Source organism: Tyto alba, unplaced genomic scaffold (assembly GCF_018691265.1).
Source record: "Tyto alba isolate M040663 unplaced genomic scaffold, T.alba_DEE_v4.0 Super-Scaffold_1, whole genome shotgun sequence".
NCBI classification, from domain to species: Eukaryota; Metazoa; Chordata; class Aves; order Strigiformes; family Tytonidae; genus Tyto; species Tyto alba.
The window spans coordinates 11,569,384-11,591,118 of NW_024881261.1; the positions used below are offsets into that span (position 1 = coordinate 11,569,384).

General features: G+C 38.5%; 1 protein-coding gene across 3 annotated transcripts in view; it reads right to left on the bottom strand.

The window, feature by feature from the left end:
* Positions 1-21,735, bottom strand: part of SHOC2 (SHOC2 leucine rich repeat scaffold protein) — a 70,562-nt gene that overhangs the window by 34,549 nt on the left and 14,278 nt on the right. For all 3 annotated transcript variants that reach the window (XM_032988674.2, XM_032988673.2, XM_032988675.2), the window contains exon 2: positions 7,385-8,322. In XM_032988674.2, coding sequence (XP_032844565.1) covers positions 7,385-8,087 — 703 coding nt within the window. In that variant the 5' untranslated portion in view covers positions 8,088-8,322. The remainder of the gene's footprint in view (positions 1-7,384; positions 8,323-21,735) is intronic.

Sequence of the window (21,735 nt, forward strand, 5' to 3'; positions counted from 1 at the left end):
ACAGAAGCTAAACTCAACTGAAAAGACAGACAAAAAATCTGGTCTAAAACAAGCTTCAACATGACACAACAGCAAAACACTTATTATTTATTGTTTATAACTGAAAGTAACAAATATAAATAAAATTAAAAACATGTTCAAACAACACTTTAAACATGTGAAACATGTAGAAGAAAGTCTTAGCTAGGGCTCAAGGCAGGATTTGAGCAGGGCAGTAGAATAAACCAACAGGAACCCCATGAAGTGCCAAGACAAAGGCAAAGTCTTGCACCCAGCACGGAATAACCCTGTAAAGCAGTACAGCCTCGCACCAACCAGTGAGGAAACAGCTCTGCAGGGAAGGACCAGGGCCTCCTGGTGAAGCTGAACCTGGGGTCACATCTTGGATCCTGTCCATTTTGTGTGTGAAACAAGTGCGCTCACTCTCAAATACTAAAGGCTAATCACCTACTGGGCTGCATTAGCAAGGGAAGCGATTATTTCCCTCTGTTTAGCCCTTAAGAACATATTCAAACAGTTAAAATAATCACAGTGTTGACATTAAAAAAAAAAAAGCTGTCAGTATTTACTGGAATTACACTTAGGGCATCATCCCAATAAGCTCTGCAAGTAAATCAAAAGGGCAGGACTACTTAATCATTACCCTAAAGCCAATCTGAAGAAAATGAAATCAGGAGAAATTTGACTAGCTGACAAGACGAAACTGTGTCCCACATGAGCTTTCACAGGAATCAGAACACAAACACCAAAGCTGAAGCCAGCCAAAATCAAGGTCTTCACCCTTACTGCAGCTCAAGCAAGCAACCAGAACTGGATCAAATAAGCAGTCATTTTTTCTGATTTCTAGGGAGCAGCCCACACATATCATCATCTATAGTTATTCCACTTTTGTTCACAACTTCATCTTTTTATCGTGTTAGAATACAAAAATCTAAAAATATTCTCAACCACTGTGTTCACAGACATTAGCATGCCAACTAAACCTAAGAACACAACTTGGTTTCCTTCAAACTGCTGAAAACAGAAGAAGGGGTTCTTCGATACAAATAATGCAAAGAAATATTTCTCTATATTGTCAGGTCTGATAAAAAAAAGGGGAAATGAAATTCAGAGCATCACTGAAAAGCTTTGCAACCCACAAGTCATTTAATACAGAGGCACTATATTCAGCATGGAGTCAGCAGACATGACCTAATGCAGCTGCACACATCTGGTTTGCTGTCTATGCTACTGAAAACCAAACAGGTGTGAGTGTTATGAAAAAGAGTTTCAAAGTAGTGAAGAATCCACAAACGATCTAAATATTGGGTAGGTGGGGGAAGAGAAGAACAGAAGAGAGTCTCAGAGACATTCCAAGTCTGGTGTAGGCAGATTCCCTGAATTACAATCTAAAAATATTTCTCTTGCAGAACAACCCTGACCAGATTCTCCATAGAATAAGAGTTGCATTCACAGACAGAAAACATAATATTTGGAATCTTAAGAAACTTGAAGAAACTATGCAAATATAATTTCAACCATGTTGACAATATTACTTCTATTTGAGCTGCATGTGCTAAGACAAAAATAACCAAAACTGGTATAGGATGCAACCTTGTCTTTGCAAAGAAAATATTATCAACTTGATTGTGCAAAACAGTTCCTTCAAGACAATATGAAGGAATGCAATGAAACTCTTAATACAAGAAACGCAAAAGGCTTGCTTAAGTAACAGCCTGCAAATTGAAGCATTTGCTTGGCCTCATCCCAAAACAGTTCCTCTGGTTTTCATCCTTCTCATGTTGACTGTCTGACACACACCAAAGCATTCGCATTCTTCCATTCGAATCTTCAACTTTTTGATCTCAGCGGAATAGACAATTTACCAGCTATGGCGATGAAGCTGGAGTCCACCTTGTGAACTCACTTCCACAATTATCCCTCCAGATTGTGTTGTGGCAAAGCTTCCACATGGAAATCATTCTGTTAAGGTTTTATTTCATGGATGCCACCTGAAATTCAACAGCCAACTGAATAGGTAAGTTCTGCTTTTGCACTTGGTATGTATGTGTATATATATATTCAACATCTGCAAAACAGTGACCTTTTAGTCAAGAACAACGTTCAAAGCAAACTTGTGGATCTTGCTAAGGATGCAGACCATATATAGGAGTTTAAAAACAGTCAAGCCCTTGGAAGAGGAGTCCGCTGAGAATTGTTAGATACAAGCTGCACCAGACTCAGGAAATCCGTGATATGAAAATTGCTGGATCTGTGAAAGGAGTCAGGTTAAGCCTCATTTATATACTTACCCTGGTTTATGCAGATGTTTGCTTAGGGCCACAGTGAGAAGCAGGATGCTGAGCAAGATGCACTCTGGAAATTTATTACCACTGTTAAGTAGGATGTAATTTATAAGAAAGACAAAAAATTGCTTCAGGAAGGTGGGGCTGAGCTGATGCTACCAGGACTCCAATAAACTACACAGGATTTTGTGGAACAAGACATGGAAAGCATGGGAAAAGGAAGAAAAGGATATTCTGAAAATATAATCTGATGTATTTTCAATGGCTCTCTGCAGACAGTAATAGGTCCTTCAAACCACTTGTTGTGTACTTCACATGCTTTTATACAACATGAGCAATCCTACCTGTGAGGTTTCACACATGAGCTGCAGCAAGCCAAGCTGTTTTAACAGCTCAGTGCAGGCAAAAGAGGCAGTCCTGCTCTCCCCATTCCAGTTGATGCTCTCCCACTCCTCCTGCTACACCAGATCCAGTCTTACCTGAAACTTCACTGATTTCAGCTAACTCAAGTAACAGACAACAAAAGCAGCAAAACCATTAATATTTTTCTGTTAATTTAGTGAGATAAATCAGCTCACCAAGGAACAGCTCAGATGACAGAGTCAGGAGTGAGAAGCTGGGAATCTGTGAGGAGGGGAGTGCGTATTGCCCCTTTCAGCATTATGAAGCTGTTACACATCAGCACAGCCATTTCATGAAAACTTCCCCTAATTCAGCTACTCTTGAACAGAGCTTTTGGCAAAACATCAAAAAAAACACCAAAAACTAACACACAACAAAAACAACAGACAAAAGCAACAAAAAAGCCCACACCTTGGAATATGTTTTAAGTTAAATAGATTTTTAAGTATTTTTAGACCTTAGTCAAGCAAATCAATTTATATTTGAAACTACAACAATACCTATCAAGACTTCAGTTTACCAGGCAGTCTATGAAAACAATTTCCATCACATTAAAAATGTAGAAGCAATATATATATATATTGCTGGAAAAGTGTTAAGAGAAGCTAAGAGAAGTGTTAAGAATGATTTGCTAGGTACCTAGAGCCTGAATTTGCCGAATTACTAAAAGACTATCTTCTTCCAAAATACAGATAATATTTTCTTCATTTTTTGGTTTATTGAGTGAGTTCAGTTGAATAAACCACTATTTAAAATTAAGAAGCCTTCTGGATATTGAAAAGACGGGAAATCTTATTGTCATCATCTACCTATAAAGCAACTGGATGAAAAGGAATGAGAGGTCCTGCATTCTGGGGGGGGGGGGCGGGGAAGACCAGAAACACACACATCTGTCTACTAACTATAGATAATTATACTTCCTCTTTCTCACTAAAATGTTTGTTTTAAATGCAAAGCAATTTTTCCCGCAGTGTACACACCCCATTTAAGTTTGTGTTGTTTAACTACTAAAGACAGTTTAAAGGCTAAAATAAAACCAAACTTCAGATTACCTCACAGCAGCTCAGTGGTGATAGGTTCACCTCTTCTAGGTTTTCCTCAGGACAACAGACATTGTAACAGGTCAGTTGTTCTAAAGCAGTTTCCAGGACCACTTTAAATTTTATCAACTATGTGTTTTGCAACCAACATTTTATTATGTGTTTTACCTTCACACAGGCTTTTAAGAAATGTTTTAAAGTCAATTTCAGGTTTCCCTAAAAGTAATCTATTTCTAACAAGTATTAATACTGTACACTTGCACAGTGAGCAGTAGGTGTTCTGAACAAGAATTTCTAGAAACTCATTTTGAAATCACATGACCAGTAGTATAGTTTCTACATGTCATCTATCAAACAAGGAACACTACCATAAGATTGGAGACTACCAATTCAAAATTTAAGATAGGAGAAATAACACTCAACACTGGCTCTTTGAGGGAACAGTAGCAACATGCCACCTTTCAACATGAAGTCTAGGTTTTTGTTTGTCCACAGGAACCTTTTGTAGAACATCTCATCTACCTCCAAAAGACAAATTAAAGAAAACCCAGGATTCTCAGCACCGTTGTGTACCAGCTAGGCAACGTGAACACACCATAGCTAAATCTTCCTTGCTGGACAAGTCAGCGTGTTACATAAGCTTTGAATTTTTAAAAATATGAACAAGCACACTAGCTTACCATCAGATATGTGAGCCTTAGGCCTTAGAACAATGGGATATTTTCAAAAAGAATCTGAAATGCTTTGCATGATATTCCTTTGTAAAAGATAATGGCCTCATTTTACTTCCTGCTTTGCAGCAACAAAAACTTCTGTGATGTTCGCGAGATGATATTATAAGTCTTTGCTTGTATATAGTATTTAGGAACTCCATTATAAACGTACAAGGGAATAAAATCACTGGGACTTAAAAGGCAAGGGTTTTTTTAAAGTACACATGTAAAATGGAGAGAAATCACAAGTGCATAAAGAAACAGAGAAATTCCACCAGAAAGTAAGAAATATACTGCTCAGCAGTTTCATTTTTTAGCTGTGTTTCCATATCAAATATTTAACCTTTTTACTAGAACAATGATATGTGAAAGTGAGTAGAAATCAATTACAGAAGTTAAACTATCTTGTTTGTTTTTACTATTTTTGAAGAAAAAGGTTTTCAAACACCTATTCTGTATGTCTTAGCAGTTAAAATTATTTGTGTTACTTAAACTTAGAAATCCTTTAATTTATTTTTCAACTGATTAAATTTCAGGCAAGCCAATGAGAGAAATTTACTTTCAGTAAAAAAAGGATGCTGTTGAACGTAGCAATTTTCCTTCTAAATTCTTCATAAGGGTGACAGTCATCTTGCATTTATGCTTCTAAGCTGCCTTCCACAATGAGGTGCTGACCCATAACAAGGAACATGGGCATTCTCACAGTACAAATAAAGGCACAACTAACTGCTGGATACACAGACAGTGGTAAAGTAGTTAATGTTCTCAAGCTAGGGTTTGATAAAGAACTGAGAACACTGCATGTATGCATATCAAGACACGAATAAAAAAAATACAAAAGAAGCAAGTCATATATTTGTTCATGATACTTCTCCAAGAAACTGTTACACATGATCTCTTTCAAGACTGCTGTGAACAAACACATACAGAAATTATATACTTCAATATAAACTTAACAATAAGAATTTAACAAAATAGTTAAGAAACAAAGAGGTTCCAGCAGCAACAATGATTTCTGCAGTATCAAAGACACCTACAAAAGTTTCTAAAGGACAACACCAAACACTGGAATGCAACATCTCAAAAAAGTTTTTTCTTCACACACTAGTATTAATTAAATTTATGCAGTAGCATCCCCAGTTGAACCTCAGAAGCTGACTCTTTGCTAGATTACATTTAATAACTGAGCCACAAACAGACCCAGGTAAAGTACTGACAATTGTGCAATATAGCTCAACCAGCTAAATTGACCACAATTTCTTCAATGTATGTAGAAATAAGCGGTGTGTTGGGGTTTTTTTACAAACATTAGCCCCATGGCTTCCAGTATGATTCTTTGATTAGTAAAAGATTCAGAGAGGCTGTTGGACTTAAACTGAAGTGTCAAAATAGATCAAAATTACAATTTCTTAGTTCTCCTAGGGGAAATACCCAGGATTGCAGAGATGCTTGTGCCAACTCAAAAATCATATTGATCAGAAAATATACCACATTAACAAGTTAATTTTTGCCTAGCAAGAAAGTGTTTATAGCAGAAGCCATTCCAATAGCTGCTACAGGGAGGCAAAGACTCAAACCAACAGTCTCACTACTTTTCTTCACTCCTGTTATGTACAGAAGCCATATCTGTACCTGACGCTGCTGGTAACATGATTAGCAGTTTCAGATGAGCCCAAGAGTTCCTGCCATCAAGAACATGTTATCTCACGTATCTTTCATGTCAAGGTGCAGGAGAAAGAGGCAAACACTGCTGGTTTGAAAAATATCTATTAGGTATCCAAACAAGAACATTTCCCAAGCTTTTCAAAAATTAGTGAGCATAGGGGCCACTTCAGTAACACTTAACGTACTTGCACACTGACTTGGTTAACAGGAAAAAGTCCCACATCAGCTTTTAAAAACATGGCACAGGAATTATTACTCAGAGTGTTACAAGGGCTTTTACAAGGCTTTTTTCCACACTTTAAGAAAGTCAAAGCAGTTTCTTAACTGCATGAAGTTTATGTTCCACCTCCCCCTAAAGGGACTTAGCTATGTTTGCATTTTAAAAACTGGTGATACATAGGAAAAAAAAAACACTGATAGAATCTCACTTTTATGAGGCGCATGTGTTGTCCAAATATTCCTTGAGAACAGTGTGATAAAGAGATGTTTTCCATGAATCAGAACCTATTAGGAACAACTTAGGAGTTCTTGATATACAGCTATTCCAGCACATTTAAATTAAATAGTTATTTACAAAAATGAGACACTTTCACAGTATTTCACCATCTTTCAAACTTTTGCAACAATGTTTGGAAAAATAGCTATTATTCATTAAAAAGTCATAAGAATCCTTAAGCCATGCATACAACATTTGGTCACTTTATATCAAGAGTCCATGTATTAATATATTCATGATGTAAAAGGTAGAGGCTTTCACGAATCATTAACCTACATTATTAACTGTTATGGCATCCAAAGCTTGCTCATGGTAATAGCATGTAGCTACCTATTCAACTTGGTATTACCATGGTCACACCCCTCTGTAACATGCCCATAATGTGTTTATAACTTGCAACAGTTCATAAATGATTTATAAAGAAATCTTAAAATTAAATATGCCCCTGTATCTTTTTTTTTTTTTTTTTAAACCATCTGGGCTCTGAAGACACAATATGTGAAAGCACAAGGCAAAGACGAAAACAAGATACATCTGATTTTAAGATGATAGATGAAGAAAAAGGGCTTTTGTTGTTTAAAAAAAAATATATATATATGTATATCCAAAGTACTGATTAGTCTCAATATAAGCTAACATTGCAACAGTATGATCACGAGCATAATTTTACTAAGTTTTGAATGGAGACGGGCACCTGGAGAAGTGGCAGTTTATGTATACTTAACAAAACTGTAAAGCGAATGTAAGCATAGAATTAGACTTTCAATCAGTGTAATCGCTTACCAATTTCAGCAGGTAGTTGCTTGATTTTGTTCTCTCGTATGCTAAGCATGGTGAGTTTTGACAAGTTTTTGATATCCTTTTCCACAGTAGTTATACGATTAAAGCGTAGGTAAAGAGTGGCGAGAGAGCTTAGCCTATACACCACCGAAGGGATTTCTCTAAGTTTGTTATGCCGCAGGTCAAGCATGCGCAGTTTCTTCAAGTTATCAAGAGAGTCAGGCAAACTGGTAAGTGAGTTTTCACTCAGGGCCAGTGTCATCAGGTTCACAAGACAGCCCACCTCTGCCGGTAGGGACTGCAGTTTGTTACTGTATAAATAAAGTTCTGTTAACTGCGTTAGCTCTTTGATAGCTGATGGAAGCATGTGTATAGACCTCTTGGACAAGTCCAAGCGCATTGAATTCTCTTCCCGGCATTTATTCAGTTCTTTGATCACTTCAGCATTGCTGGATTTTTTGCGGGTACCTGTGGCTGGATTAGGTCTTTTTATCGTATTGTCCACTGAAAAAGCTACCCCAGGCTGCGTGCTACTGGAGTCCTTCTTTCCATCTTTGGCATCTTTCCCTTTGGTCTTAGGCTCCTTTTCTTTGCTCTCTTTTCCAAATCCTCCAGAGGCTTTGGCCTCCTTCTCCCTTTCTTTTGACGATGGGACTTTTGGATCCTTCTCTTTACAGTCCTTTTCTTTTCCTAGATTACTACTCATGGTGACTCAGCGTTTAGCAAGCACCTCATGAAATCTGTTTCTGAAGTTCACAAGAACAATTCAGTGCTGGGGTGACAAGGATCCTTAAAACATGCAAGTGTTGACCCAAGGGAGGAGCTTCGGAGGTGCAATACCCATTTGCTACATATTGGTTCTGAAGGCACTCTCTCCTAATTCTGGTATCAGGAGATTCAACTCTAGCGATTAGAAGGTCAAATGATCCGTATTAGTATTTCTGTAACACAGAGAGAAGAAAAGCCAAAGTTAGTGTTGAATGTTACTACATCGAGCCTATGCTCACTAACTCAGGTTAATGATTTGTCCTTCTCCTCAAATGTCAATGAAAAACCTGGTACTAAACCAAAAATACTACACATATTACTCAGAAGATCCACTGTAGTAGAACAGCTATACTAATTTGTATATATAGGGAAAGAAAAATTACCATTCTTAAACATAATACTGCCTTCAGTACTATATTTGAGTCCCTGTCTTATGTCCTAGCTAGTTCTTAGCACAACACCCTGCTCATCAACATGAACATTCTCTCTCCCCTCCATGCTCAAGCAGTCAACAAAGACCTGCTATAATTTTAAGTGCCTGCCTCTTCAAACAAATCTGTACAGGCTTATTCTTTCAGCACAAGAGTCTCAATTCAATCTACAGTGAAATCTAATATGCTACTGTAACATGAACACTTCGCATCGAGATTTCCCTTCTGACTGTCTCTGAACCGGAGGTCTCTGCTTTTAACATGGAGCAGAACGTTGTCACCAGCTTCACATGCTTTGAAGACACAGACACGAGGATTTTTAAAATAAATTTATCAAAAAGTCAACTGAAAGCTCAGAAGAAACAATGTATCATGCTTCAAGACAAGCAAAATTATGAAGGAATTTCTCATGAGAGTAGGATATAACTTATCTTTAGATGGTATCTTGAATTTTCCCCCCTCAATGACTATAATGCAGCCTAATAAGGGAACAAATATCTGAAACCTATAGAGCCCTATTTACATTTTTATAAAATCATCATGCACCATTGAAGTAGCTTTGCTACACATTTCAATTCAAAACACGTGACATGTCCAAGAACTTAACGATTCTGAATACTCTCGAGAGGTTTTTTGAAAGTATCCTTGTGGAAGAAAAGAGATGGTCAATCAATCAATGGCAACAATAATTGGACGTCTCCATGCTAGTCCACCTTTTAGTCTAGAATCAATTTTCCTTTGTTATGCAGCATTCATTGATGAAGAAAGTTTGTTTGTATCTCAGAAGAGTACCTTGTTTCCAAAGTCACCTGTACTATGTTAAAATACCCTTAAAACCTCCACAAGAGCTGTGTCACTGTCCTGGCATTCCATCTTCTGCACAAGTTCATAAAGCTCATAATCAAAATCAATTAAATAATATTTTTCATACTTAAACCATCGGCAAGTACTAGATATACAAACATTTTTTTAGCAAAGTTCAAGTAACTATTTTTAATTGCAGTTATGCCATGTATGCTTGCCTTCAAATATAAACATGCGCTCGGAGAATACAAAGGAACACACTTTCCTCAATATATTAGTTCACATTAAAAAAAAAGTGAATACCTATTTAAGGATGGTAAGAAGGGCAAACCACTCTACCTCAGCTGCAAATCAAGCTGTTTAGCAACAAAGCTCAAAAGAGAGCCTTCCCCCAGGAGGTGGCTTCCAGTCCTTCACCCTGATTCATTACTGCTGGAGTATCACAAAGTGTGTGCTACAAACCCTGTAATATTAAAAAACCCTACTGCTTCCAGTTACCATGTTCTGGACAACTCTGCTGTAAAGGACCATGGCCATTTGCTAGCAGCAGCCAGCAACAACAGCTTTTAACTTGGAAATTTTCTCCAATGCAGAGTTCTCTAAAGGAACACAAGCCTTACTGCATCCTTAAGATTTCCACCCAGCTTTTACACCATCCATTAACCTGACCTATCCTCAAGATTACCAACGTCACTACATTGTATTTTAAAACTTGTTCTCAGCACTGTATAATCTAGATGCTTGTAGAACTCCAGCAATAGGAAATGCAATTACTCCAAATGCAAAAACGCAGCTGACTAAAGGGTGGGAGCCTGAAAAGCCTGACAACTTGTTTTCAGTATGAAAGGTAACACAAAGAATTGAGAACTAACACAGTTTCTAAATTCTGAAAATACACAGAAAACTCAGTCACATAGCTGTGCCAGATAGCTACTGCTCCACATCAAGCCCCTAAAGTGCAAAATACTCAAAGGGCTGCTGCTCTCATGAGCTTTCAATCGAATCAAATTTAGGACCCGCCATGAGATTTGTTTAATTTCTTATGTGCACTGCAGCTGAAGGAGGTTTTGAAAGAGCCTCAGAAAGGAAAGACGGCTGGAGATTAGTACTGCTGAAAGCAGCTCCGTAGAGCAAATGCTTCAGATAATCTGCATGCATTTCACTGTCTTCGTTAGCAATTACTTTAATTGCACCTAAAAAAATAGGGGGGTGGGGAGGTGGGGGTGCGCATTCCCTGTTTCAGTATGCCAGTTTAACGTTTCATTTTCTGGTAAGGAACAAAGATCTTTTGCTTATACAAAAGGATAAAAATTGAAAAGTCATCAAAAACATCATCTGAAACACATAAAGAAAATTCAGGACAATACAAAGGGTCATGACCAGAGACTTCAACATTGCCTCACAGTCAAAGATGTTAGGAGGCAGTCAACTTGCAGGCAAGCCACAGGCAGCCGCGGTTTTCTAACACACGGAAATAAACTGAGCTTGCAGTGCAGCAGGCCTTCAAAATATACTCCCTGTTCAGCGTGACAAAAGGCTAACAGTTAAATGTACTGCACCTATGTCATTTTTATCTCTTTACTGAGGATTTTAATTACTGCCTGAGATTGCAAAATCTATTTATAATAGTTTGAGAAGGTTTAGCCTCTTTCTTTCCAAATACAGTAATTCTCTAATACCTAGAATGACTACACCTAGCACTTACAAGAATAAAAGCTTATGATGCGATCTTTACCAGATGAAACACAACAAAAGCCAATGCAGGGGTAATAACATCAAAGAAAATGCCTCCACTGGAATGGCCTCACCCCTCCAGAGTCTGAGGCACCCCCAAGACACCGGGATCTCCCCCTCTCGCTCACCAGAGCTGGGATTCCCAACAGCAGAAGGTCCTACCACCCTGCTGAGTGGTGCACAGCAGGCACCAGAGGGTTCCACCCAGTTACTCTGGGAATCAGTAAACTCCTCTGCTACAAAGCAACATTTGTGCCCTGGTGATTCCCATTACTCTTGACATCCCTGTAATCTTTTTTCCCCCCTGAAATAGAGGAAAGTAGGGAAGAAAGTCCCAGCAAGTACAAGAGCTGGGGCAAAACTGTAAGTTCATGAGACAACCCTTTCTCTTCTTAAAATCCTCTCAGTCACTACATATCACCTTCACAAGTGAAAGATGTCCAAGCAAGAAGTCTTCCTAGATAAATAATGCTGACTTACCCTCTAAATTGGCCAAATATGTGAAACAACTGTTCTAGGCTGTCCTGTAAGTACAGTATGGTGTTCTTGTATCATAATGCAGAGGCAGCATAGGTCCTAAAATATGAAACATCCTATTTTTCTACTATTTTATAACTTCTAATAATTGTCATTGCATTCTATCTAAAATTATTTTTAAGCTATTTGCATGCAGTATAAATCAGAATATATATTTGATGTTGTATCCTTTCAGTTAGTTGGACTAAAATCTCGCCACTTCATACATGAATGACCAAGTTTTGAGACAAAACTCAACAGGGCTCAGAACTCCTTAATGCTACCAGCACATATACAAATGAAATGCTCAACTTCACATAAGCAGCTCTACAGATCTTCTCTATCATCAAGCCGACCATTCAAGTTAGTGGGGTTACCTAAATACATCAAGTTCAGCATGTATGTAAACTTTTGGAGGACATAAACATAATTACATATACTACAGAGGAAGCTGAATATATTTCAAAAGGTTATTCATATTTTTCAAGCCCTTTTGGTTAAAGGACAAGACTCATCATCAATTCTAAACTACAGTCAAACAAGCATTCATTGTATCTCAAAAGGAGAGCTTCTTTTAGAGATATTTTTAGCAAAAGGAAATTCAGTGAAATTCGGCAATTCTGCCAACTACTTCCATTTTCCTATGCTGTTCAAACTGACTTCCTGTCAATATTAATTGACAGAAAAACATTTAACTATTATGTGCTGGAAAACTTGGAAAACTGAGTAAGACTCTTACTTGGCACAGCATATGAAGGAAAATAAAACTTCTAGAGAAGTTAAGGAAAATAAAAAATATTTGGAAAAGGGTATAAATTAAAGATATTTGTAAATAGCTATAAATAACCAGCATCAGAGTTTTAATTCACTCCTCCCGATGTCTGGTGAATATAATCCAGCTGTATGTATTTTTTTCTGTCAACTGTAACTGATGAAACTTCAGAAACACAAACAATTTCAGCCTAAACTGTATCACCTTCATTCGCTGCCTGAAAAAGAATAACACATCAACCTTGTATACTTTACTGGTTTTTTTTTTAAATGTACAAGTAATTGAAAAGATTTCAGTTACTCTGAACAACAGAACGCAAAACATTTATGCAATAAATTTTTTATAAAAAACTTGGTAATGTAGGAACAATCATATCTGTGATTCTAGGAATAATACTAAACTAATCACCTGCAACTTGTTAATATAAATACTGATGCTTCCTGGTCATTATCTAATACAATATGAGGCTTGAGATAAAGCATTTCACACAACTGCTACTCAAAAAAGGCTGTAAAAGACTTAACTGTCTCCTACCCACTACTGCAGAACAACTTTACTACCTCCAAAAAAAAAATTCCACTCCCAATATTACTTCACAGCTGAGTAAAGACTTCCCCCCCCCCCCCCCCCCCCCATTACATCCTTTAATTTTAATTTTATATGAATAAACTCTCAACCAGGTGACTGGCACCAGGGGTGAGCTGGTGCTGGGATGGTGGGGTAACCAAACCCCAGGTGCAGGAGGAAGCCAGCCAGCAGGACTGGCCACAGCTCACCTCGCTGACAGCACCACAGTCCCACTGCAAGTCCCACTGCTCCCGCTCCGGAGCGCTGGGACCCCCCCAGAAGAGGCCATCCCTACATGAGTTCCTCTCAGCAGTCCCTCAGCTCTCAGAGGATGAGTTACATGTCTTGTGACTTACAAGTGTATGAAAGTTTCATGTATGTTCACAGAGATGGCTTGAAGAAGAAGTTGTTAATTGAAATAAAAAATTCTCCCGCTGCTGAAATATTTCCATCTCAAGTGATGAGGTTAACCAACAGCAGTGTTTTCTGCCAAAGGAAAATCATCATGGCACATCATCTTATGAAATGTCACTTTACAGATCCACTTAAATACTTACCGGTTCCTGTTCTGTGTTTCAGTAGACAAAACAGACACTTTAAATCATAAACATTTCTAATATTCTGAGCATGTGATATCTAAAGCATCATTTTTACCAAAGCCTAATACATTACACTCAAAGCGGAATTTTACTTCTTCTGTAACATAGCAGAAAACCTACAGACCTGCTTTTGAAAGGAAAATTCTTTACTATGTGTATAATTTTATATCACAGAATAGAAATTATTTTTCTCTTCATTCTGCATTTGTAATAAACTTAACCCAAAAGGCACACACCATGCCTAGGGCTTCTCAACCACAATAACAGAAAAGAATCATTCCAAATATTAAACACATTGAAGAAATAAGGTATCAGCTCATACTTGACACTCCCAAGTAAACAGACAGTAATTCCACTATATAATAAAAAATAAAATGTTTTAAGATCACAATTCTGATCTAGGAAATTCTCATTACTCAGACCTAAGTGGCTTTTAACAACAAGGCAGAGTTCAAATGCTATCTAGTAATTGCCGCAACACCTGTTCACAAACAAACAGAAAAAATTCTACCTTCTTAAAAGTATTAACCTTTTACTTAGAATAGCATGGGTTATGCAAAAAACATTCTATATTCCACTACACCACCAGCAAGCACATCAATAAGCAGTGGATGAAATTTAAAGTTTAGCCCAAGCAGCTACAATGACTTTCCATTCTCAATACCACATATGCAAAAAAAAAAAAAAATGGTCACTACATTCATTTCAAAACCCAAATAGCTTAAGCCAACAAGTCACTTGCAAACAAAACACATTCTCTCCTACAATTTGCTAGCTTCAGACATCTGACCTACAGAGTTTTCATCTGCATAAGTGCATTCGAGCTTCTGCCGCTGCAGCCACCACAGACCAGCTGTGAGCAAACCGCTGAATCAGTCACCAGGCGGTTGCACAGCTCCTCTAAACACAAAACCTCATTCAGAGGTATGGAGACAGCACGGGAACAACCAGCCACCGCACCGCTGTAGATCAAAAATGTTGCCTAATCTATCTCAACAAAAGTAGTGCTCCTGAAATACACCAGATAGGCACTTTCTCTTCTTTGGGAAGAAAACTCCTTTATTTTAGAGTACAGGACAGTTGATGGCAGCAGCATAATGCTGTAATGGTTCTTAGTGTGAGCTGCGATGGCTGGCTTGTTCAACAGAGAAGGCTGACCATTAACTTCACCTTGGTCCTGTAAATGAACGGCCAGCAGATGGTAGTTTACCGACTAGCCTGATTTTAATATATCTGGATGTGACCCCACTTTCCACTCTAATCCCCTCTCACGCTGAGGGAGCAGCTTGTTGCCTCCCTGCACGCACAGCCCGAGCCTGTGGAGCTGGATAAGTGAGGAGGCTTGGGCCCTGACAGCCCACTAAGCCCTTCAGGATATCTTCATCCACCAAAGGACTGCAGCCAAGATCGCTCCCTGCCTGCCTGTTGCTTCCACGGCTGCCAAACAGCTGAGCACAACCCAATCCCGCATTCAAACAAAACCTGGAGGCCGAGAGAACAACTGAACAAACATCAGACCAAGAGGGCAACAACTGGACCATTTTTGAAGGCTTGCTTACACTTTACTTGTGGTTTCTTAAATCTGCAGACACGTCTAACTGTAGGTACATAATTACAAACCTACATGCAATTAAAGCTGAAGATACTATAAATAAGCGAATCAGTTTTGAGAGGTGTTTGGAGGTTGATCACTTTGTGCTTGCAGATCCAGGCATAACTCCGAGGACATCCCATCCCGGCTTCCGACAACCATGCCCTTCCGTGGCAAATGCACAGGCATGCGAATGTTACTGCTGGTTTTGAAGCTTTCAAATAAAATTAATAAAAAGGTGGATTCATCATATTTTTTTTTATCATATAATTTGTTTTATTCATTTTACTTATCTGGTCACCAGATTTGCTGCTCTCTGAAGTACTTCATTGGACTAAATGCCAGGTCACATAGAGTCCAGATCTATCATGACAAAAAGGCTCCACACTAGCAGACAGAAAGTCACCTACCTTAAGGTCCTAGGGGGTAGAAATAATCTTTTGTAGACATACAGCAATTCAATCTATGCGCTCTTGTCTCTTTTTCTCCTTTACAGAAAAAAAAAAAAACACTAGTTTTTGGCCAAGTTATAAAACACCATTTTATGATTTTGTAGAAATAGACTCTAAGAGCAAGTACAAAGAACTCCGATAACTCCGTGTGGCAGCTTATTTTAATATGTAAAAAGGTACTTTCTGCATGTGTGGCCCCCCCAGCATGTACCTTTTGGGCTGCATGTCTCCGTTTCCAAGGTAACTCATTGTATCAGCAGGCTGTGTAATCCTGCATAATACATGAAATTTGAAAATCGTAACTTGCTAGATGAAACAAATTTCCCAGTCTTAGTACAGCTCCTAATAACTAGATATGCCCCAAAAAGGTTATTCTAAATTGACACATTAGTCTAGGAAAATCCAGTTCTCATTTTTGTGACTATACAAATTCTGCATCTATAGTGGCATAGTGCCTTCCACCAGAGCAAGCACTCCCAACCTACCCAATACCCTCGTTTGAATAAAGATCACTCTGCTATAGCAAAAACTTACTTTCCACTACAAAAAAACCTTCACTGTTACGACTATGCAGCACCCAGCCACTATCATCAGATCCCTCAACAGTTCCTATAAACAAAGGAAGCAGCCTGCCACACACAGCTTTGTTACAAATTTGATAGAAAGCGGCACTGGTCCCGCCAAAGGTGACAATGCAAACTTTTAACTAGCATCAACTAGTTTGCTTTTATTCATCATTCCTTCTGAGCAACAAAAACAACATATCAAAACAAAACCAACCAAACAGGAGACAAAACAAGAATGATGGGCAGAAGAGAAAATAAATACACAAAACAACAACAGAGTAATACATTATCTACTAATTATCTATATTATCAATAACTTACATTGATCCTACTGAAATTGGGGCAAATCACATGCTAAATTCCATCTCAGAGAAATAAAACATTGCTCTACTACTATCTAGGGTAGCATCCTACCCTGGCTCTTACCAGCAACACAGAATTATCTAGCGAAAAAGCAAAAATATTGTTTATTGTAGCATTTCTCTTTGTTTCTTTGTCTCTGAATTCAAGGCAGTAAGCTTGCTTGTCTTCTTCAACATGCTTTTATGCAATAATTATGACCATTTCAAAGTTCACTGCTGGATGGCTCTCAGTCCCTTGAATTTTCTGACCATAATTAGTGACTGTGTAAGTCACAAGATCCCTTTGCAGAGGGTTACTACGCTAGGAAAAAAAAAAAAAACCACTATCTAGAACTCAACATTAAATGCACTTTTAACACGATTCTGAACATGAAAAGCAGTGATGACTCTCTACCTTCTGTGTTCTAGAAGACAAAGTCACAAAAACTCCATACGGCAGCTCAGCACTGCACAATATCTGGCCCCTGTTCAATTTTTTTTCTAGCTAAGATTATTTGCAGTTCTTGATCTTCAGCTAACATGTGAAAAGCCTGAATTTATTTGTTTTATTGAACACCTAGTTTAATTATAACTAATGCATAAAAAAAGTATATATGCAACAACATTTACTTTCCAGCTAACATACATGAATTTAGTAGATATACAAGTGTCTGGTAAAGTCCAAAGAAATACATATTTGCCCACAAAGTTCCAGGTGTAAATCTCTTCACTTATAGAAGTCATTAACGTATTTTGCATCTGACCTTTTCTCAGAAAATAAATATCTCCTTGTACAGATCAGCGTTCTTCATAGAGAAAAGATAACAACCATAATCGGAATCAAATTTGCTCCAATTTAAGTGCACATTTCCGCTTCTTTACAACTAAATTAAATAAAAAGAAAATTTGAAAACCACACAATAATCGGCTAGAGTTGTTTTCTTCGAGATGGTGTATTCTTCTAAAAGTTTACATTATATACTTAAATATTACAGGAAACCAAAACAAATTTATAATATTCTGAATTAAAAGATCAAAAAGATCTACACATATTCCCCTGTTACTGCTTAACCAGTGTTTTTTCAGTGAGTTTTTTTGTTTTGTTTTGTAATCTGACCCTTTCGGATAAATGCATTTTACCTGGTGAAAGCAAACCGATTCAGCCAAGATCGTATACAGATAGAACAACAGTACAAAGAAACCGCTATGTTTAGGATAACTAGATGTCAGTTAAAATACTTTCATCTCTCTTTCCCAGCAAACATTTGCCTAAACATGATGTGATGGACCACTTCTGCCCTCCGAGTATTCTTATTCGGATGCAAGAACCACAGACTGCCAAAGATGTATCTTTCCTGCAGTACGTGTGTCCACGCCAGCTAGATGCTCATTATTAACCGCTACATTCCTAAGGTTCATTGCATTCTGCCCACCCAGATTCTCCCTGCAGTTTCAACTGGATTTTGCATTATTCCCTCCCTGGCCTCACCCTCTTGCGCTGCATTACTGCACGTGGTTAAATCGTTTTCCACGTTCCAATGGACAGACAACTGTCCTGCACCACTGCTTGCAACGATGTTCAACCACAGCTGGAGGAGCCAAGCCAACTTAGAAATAGCTTGGCGAATTCTGTAAATTAACGGCAGCATAGAAATGTAGGCTCATTATACACCCTCATAAAGTAATGAAGAATAAAATTGCTCCCAAGACTTTTTCCAAGCTTTCAGCTGTTTTCCCTCATGAGCAAAACAGATTTAAACATAATGACATAAAGCAGTAAAATACTATTTAAGCAAACAGATGCATGTTATAGGTGATTCAGGTAGCACTGTGTACAGCTACATACAGCCAGCGGTCTGTGACAAAGGCTTCTTCAACCATGTTGAACAATTTTAGACTTCACTCCTCAAAGCTGACATCTACCAGCAGCTGCCTGTCAGCCTTTGGGTTTTCTGGAGCTGTTTTGGGGCTGGGGAGAGGGGCCTTGAAGCGACATAAGAATAGAAGGAAAAGGTACGAGAATTTATTTGGTTCAGCTGTTTATAAGACTGAGAGCTGGTAAAAGCATATTGATTTGTTCATGTCAAATATAATCTTAACACTGATTTCGTAACAACTACAATATTTTTGTTTTAGATTAGGGACTTGAAATCTATTAAGAAGATGTCTGATGCCACAGTGAATTTCACCACATACTCACTCCTAGCCACTCTGAAACCTTTAATAAGAAAACTGTGAGGAATTCCTCTGGCAACAAATTGCTGAGTATTTCATAAACCCTGAGCTTGTTTCACCTCCTCGACTCCTACACACCAACTTCTTTTGATATAAGGCATTCCCACAGAGCAAGTTAAATGCACAGTGGCTGAACAGGCCTTTCCTACCCGGCTGAGACACCCTCCTACTATCTTCCCCACTTTCCATGGGGTCACAGCAACCACGCAGAGGAGAAAATCTCCTTCCCGGAACACAGGCAAGCTGAGAAATATGGGGAAGGGAGGAACAGGCAGGGGCTGGAACAAGAATGGGAGGCCGGTGGGCACAAAGCAGCTGGTAAGAAACTCCACGTAAGAGAATATCACAGATAGAAAAACACTGAGACAGTCATCAGTCAACAAAACACCACTCCTGCTCCTACACACTGCATAGAGAAAGGGTCTTAAAGGAGGCAAAAGTATGTGGTAATTGGAGGTGTATTAAACACATTCTGACAGGCACAGTCACCTAAAGCACTAGAAGCCATCTCGTTCACACCTATCTAATTTTGACTGCTTTATACTGCAAACTTAATTTTCATAACTTCTTAGGGTATTTTTATTTAGTTTTTACATGGGTTTTTTTCCCCAATCAATATTTAATGCATTAGCATTACAAAAAGAAACAAGAATGACAACATTTGAATTTCATGCAAGTTCATCCACATTCTTACAGATTGCAGTGATGATCCCAGAGATTTCTTTCCCAGGATAGAAGATAAACTGCAACAAACACAGAAGAGAAAGCAAGCTGTGTTCACCTTCCTATGAAGAACCATGTGCTGTCCAGATCTGCCACAAATACTCCTCATGCTCACTCCTGCTGTCAAGAAGCCTTACCACACAACACCTTAAGCCCCAGTCTCACACCCAAAAGACTCCAAAGGACACTGACTACCATCCTGCTCATAACTAGGAGCCTGATTCAAAGATTATTTCACATATACTAAAAATTCTGGAAAATGCATGATAAATTGTGTATCTTCACACGAACAAGATGTTTTCCTTCAGAAGAAAAAAAAAAAATAAAAAAGAAAACCACTGTGATCCCTTCCAAACAGATTCTTCAAAATCTGTTCAGATGAGGCATTCTTTTTTTTTTCTCTAAAAAAACTAAAGGTCTTCAATGACATTTTTACTAGAAATAGTGAAAAACATAATTTCTGCTTGCCAAAAATCAACTGGATGATATACTCCTTAGCACACTTGAAAGGCTTGTGTATTGTAGAAGTACAAAGTAGCAGCAACGTTAATGTGAAAAAATCATAGAAAAAATTTAGACATATAAATTGCATTAACAACACTACAAATATGATGCAATAATAAAATTTTTACCTCACCACTTTCTAATAAGTTAATGGAAATCAGAAAACAATTATGAAAAAGCAGGGTATCTTAGAGCTACATGAAAGTTCATACCACTGTCCTAGCAAAATACAATAAATTAAGAAAAAAAAAAATGTACTGTATGCCTATTTATAATGAATAACATTCTGACACCTAATTGCCCTTTGTTTTAGACACACAAAAAAGACATCAATTTAAATGTCTAAGTAACTTGGCAAGGAATCACCTGTGAACATTGAAAAGTTGTAAAACAAATGATTGAGAAAAATTCAACCTTTACACTAGCACAGGCACACCACAGTGCCTCACAAGACCTGCTGGTCTCCAGACACTTGTACCTTGCAAAATCCGTACATATTAAATAAGTGGACCAGAGGATTGCAGTAGACTGTGTGACCCGAGGTGATTCACTGCGTTTGGGTTGTCCACATCTGCTCCTCTCCAAGCTGCACAGAGGCGGGGACTGCTCCCAGCTCCTTGCAGCGCATCCCTGTACCGCACCCAACCTCCGCTGCACAGCTCGCCAAAGTGATGGAGCCTAGATTTTTGCATTGATGCACAGGGCGGGAGATGGGTAGTTCAACCAGCCAAGTGACATTCACATGAGTAGTACAGGTTGAAGTAATCCAGATTAAAAGAGAATTAGCCCTTTTCAAAACAAGCGTAATCCAAAAAGTATTAGACATGGGCAGAAAGCACTCAGAAAAGGTGCACAGACTCATGAACCAGCTAGAAGGACTGAGCAAATTTTAGTACGACAAAGTGCTCCAAAACAATATGTTCAAAATCAGGGTACTATATTTATATATGAACACTATGAAGATACAGAGGAAGTGAGGAAAGAGCTCCTGAATAGAACGAAAAAAGAAGCTAAAACACCGGAGAGGCACCAGAACATCTAAAAATAAATAAATAAGAATTAGTTTAACAAGGGAGTTAACCAATTTTAACAAATACTTGCTACATCTTTGTTCCTTTTTTTACTCAGCTATTCCCAAAACAGTGGGAAGGGAATCAAAACAACAGAATGACACTTCCAAGTAAAACAGAAAGAACCAGAAAGGTAGCATGAATACAGGTACAGGTAGAAGACAGACGACAACCACCAGCGTTTCCCTGAAGTGAGACAGGAGTACTGGGTAAGGACTGCAAGGAACTGTAAGTGTGATAATGTGTAGGAATAATGACCAGAGCGCGGTAACAGACAGGCAGGACAACAGAACTGGAGGGGGTGTGGGGAGCAGGACCCAAACTGGCATATCCCCTGCAAAACAGCACAGCTAACACCCCCTTCTCGGCATACACTCCCTTTGCAGCAGGGCACGACATGCCAATGCCATATTCCTCGATCCTGTCCCAAGACTTTCTCCATCCCTCCTTTGCTGAAAGGCAAGAAACAGACAAATTATATCAAGTGTTTTATTCCTGCACAGAGATGAAGGATTAGCATGTGTCTGACGAAACCCTCTCCTCCCTGCCAGCCTCCGGCTCCTGTGATTCTTGGACATAAGGTTGTACAAACGGGGGCAGCTTCTCTCCCCCACAATTCCTCCTTCCTCCCCTTCTTCCATTCTCTGACAATAGTTCTTCAAACAGAAGGTAGAGAAGAAG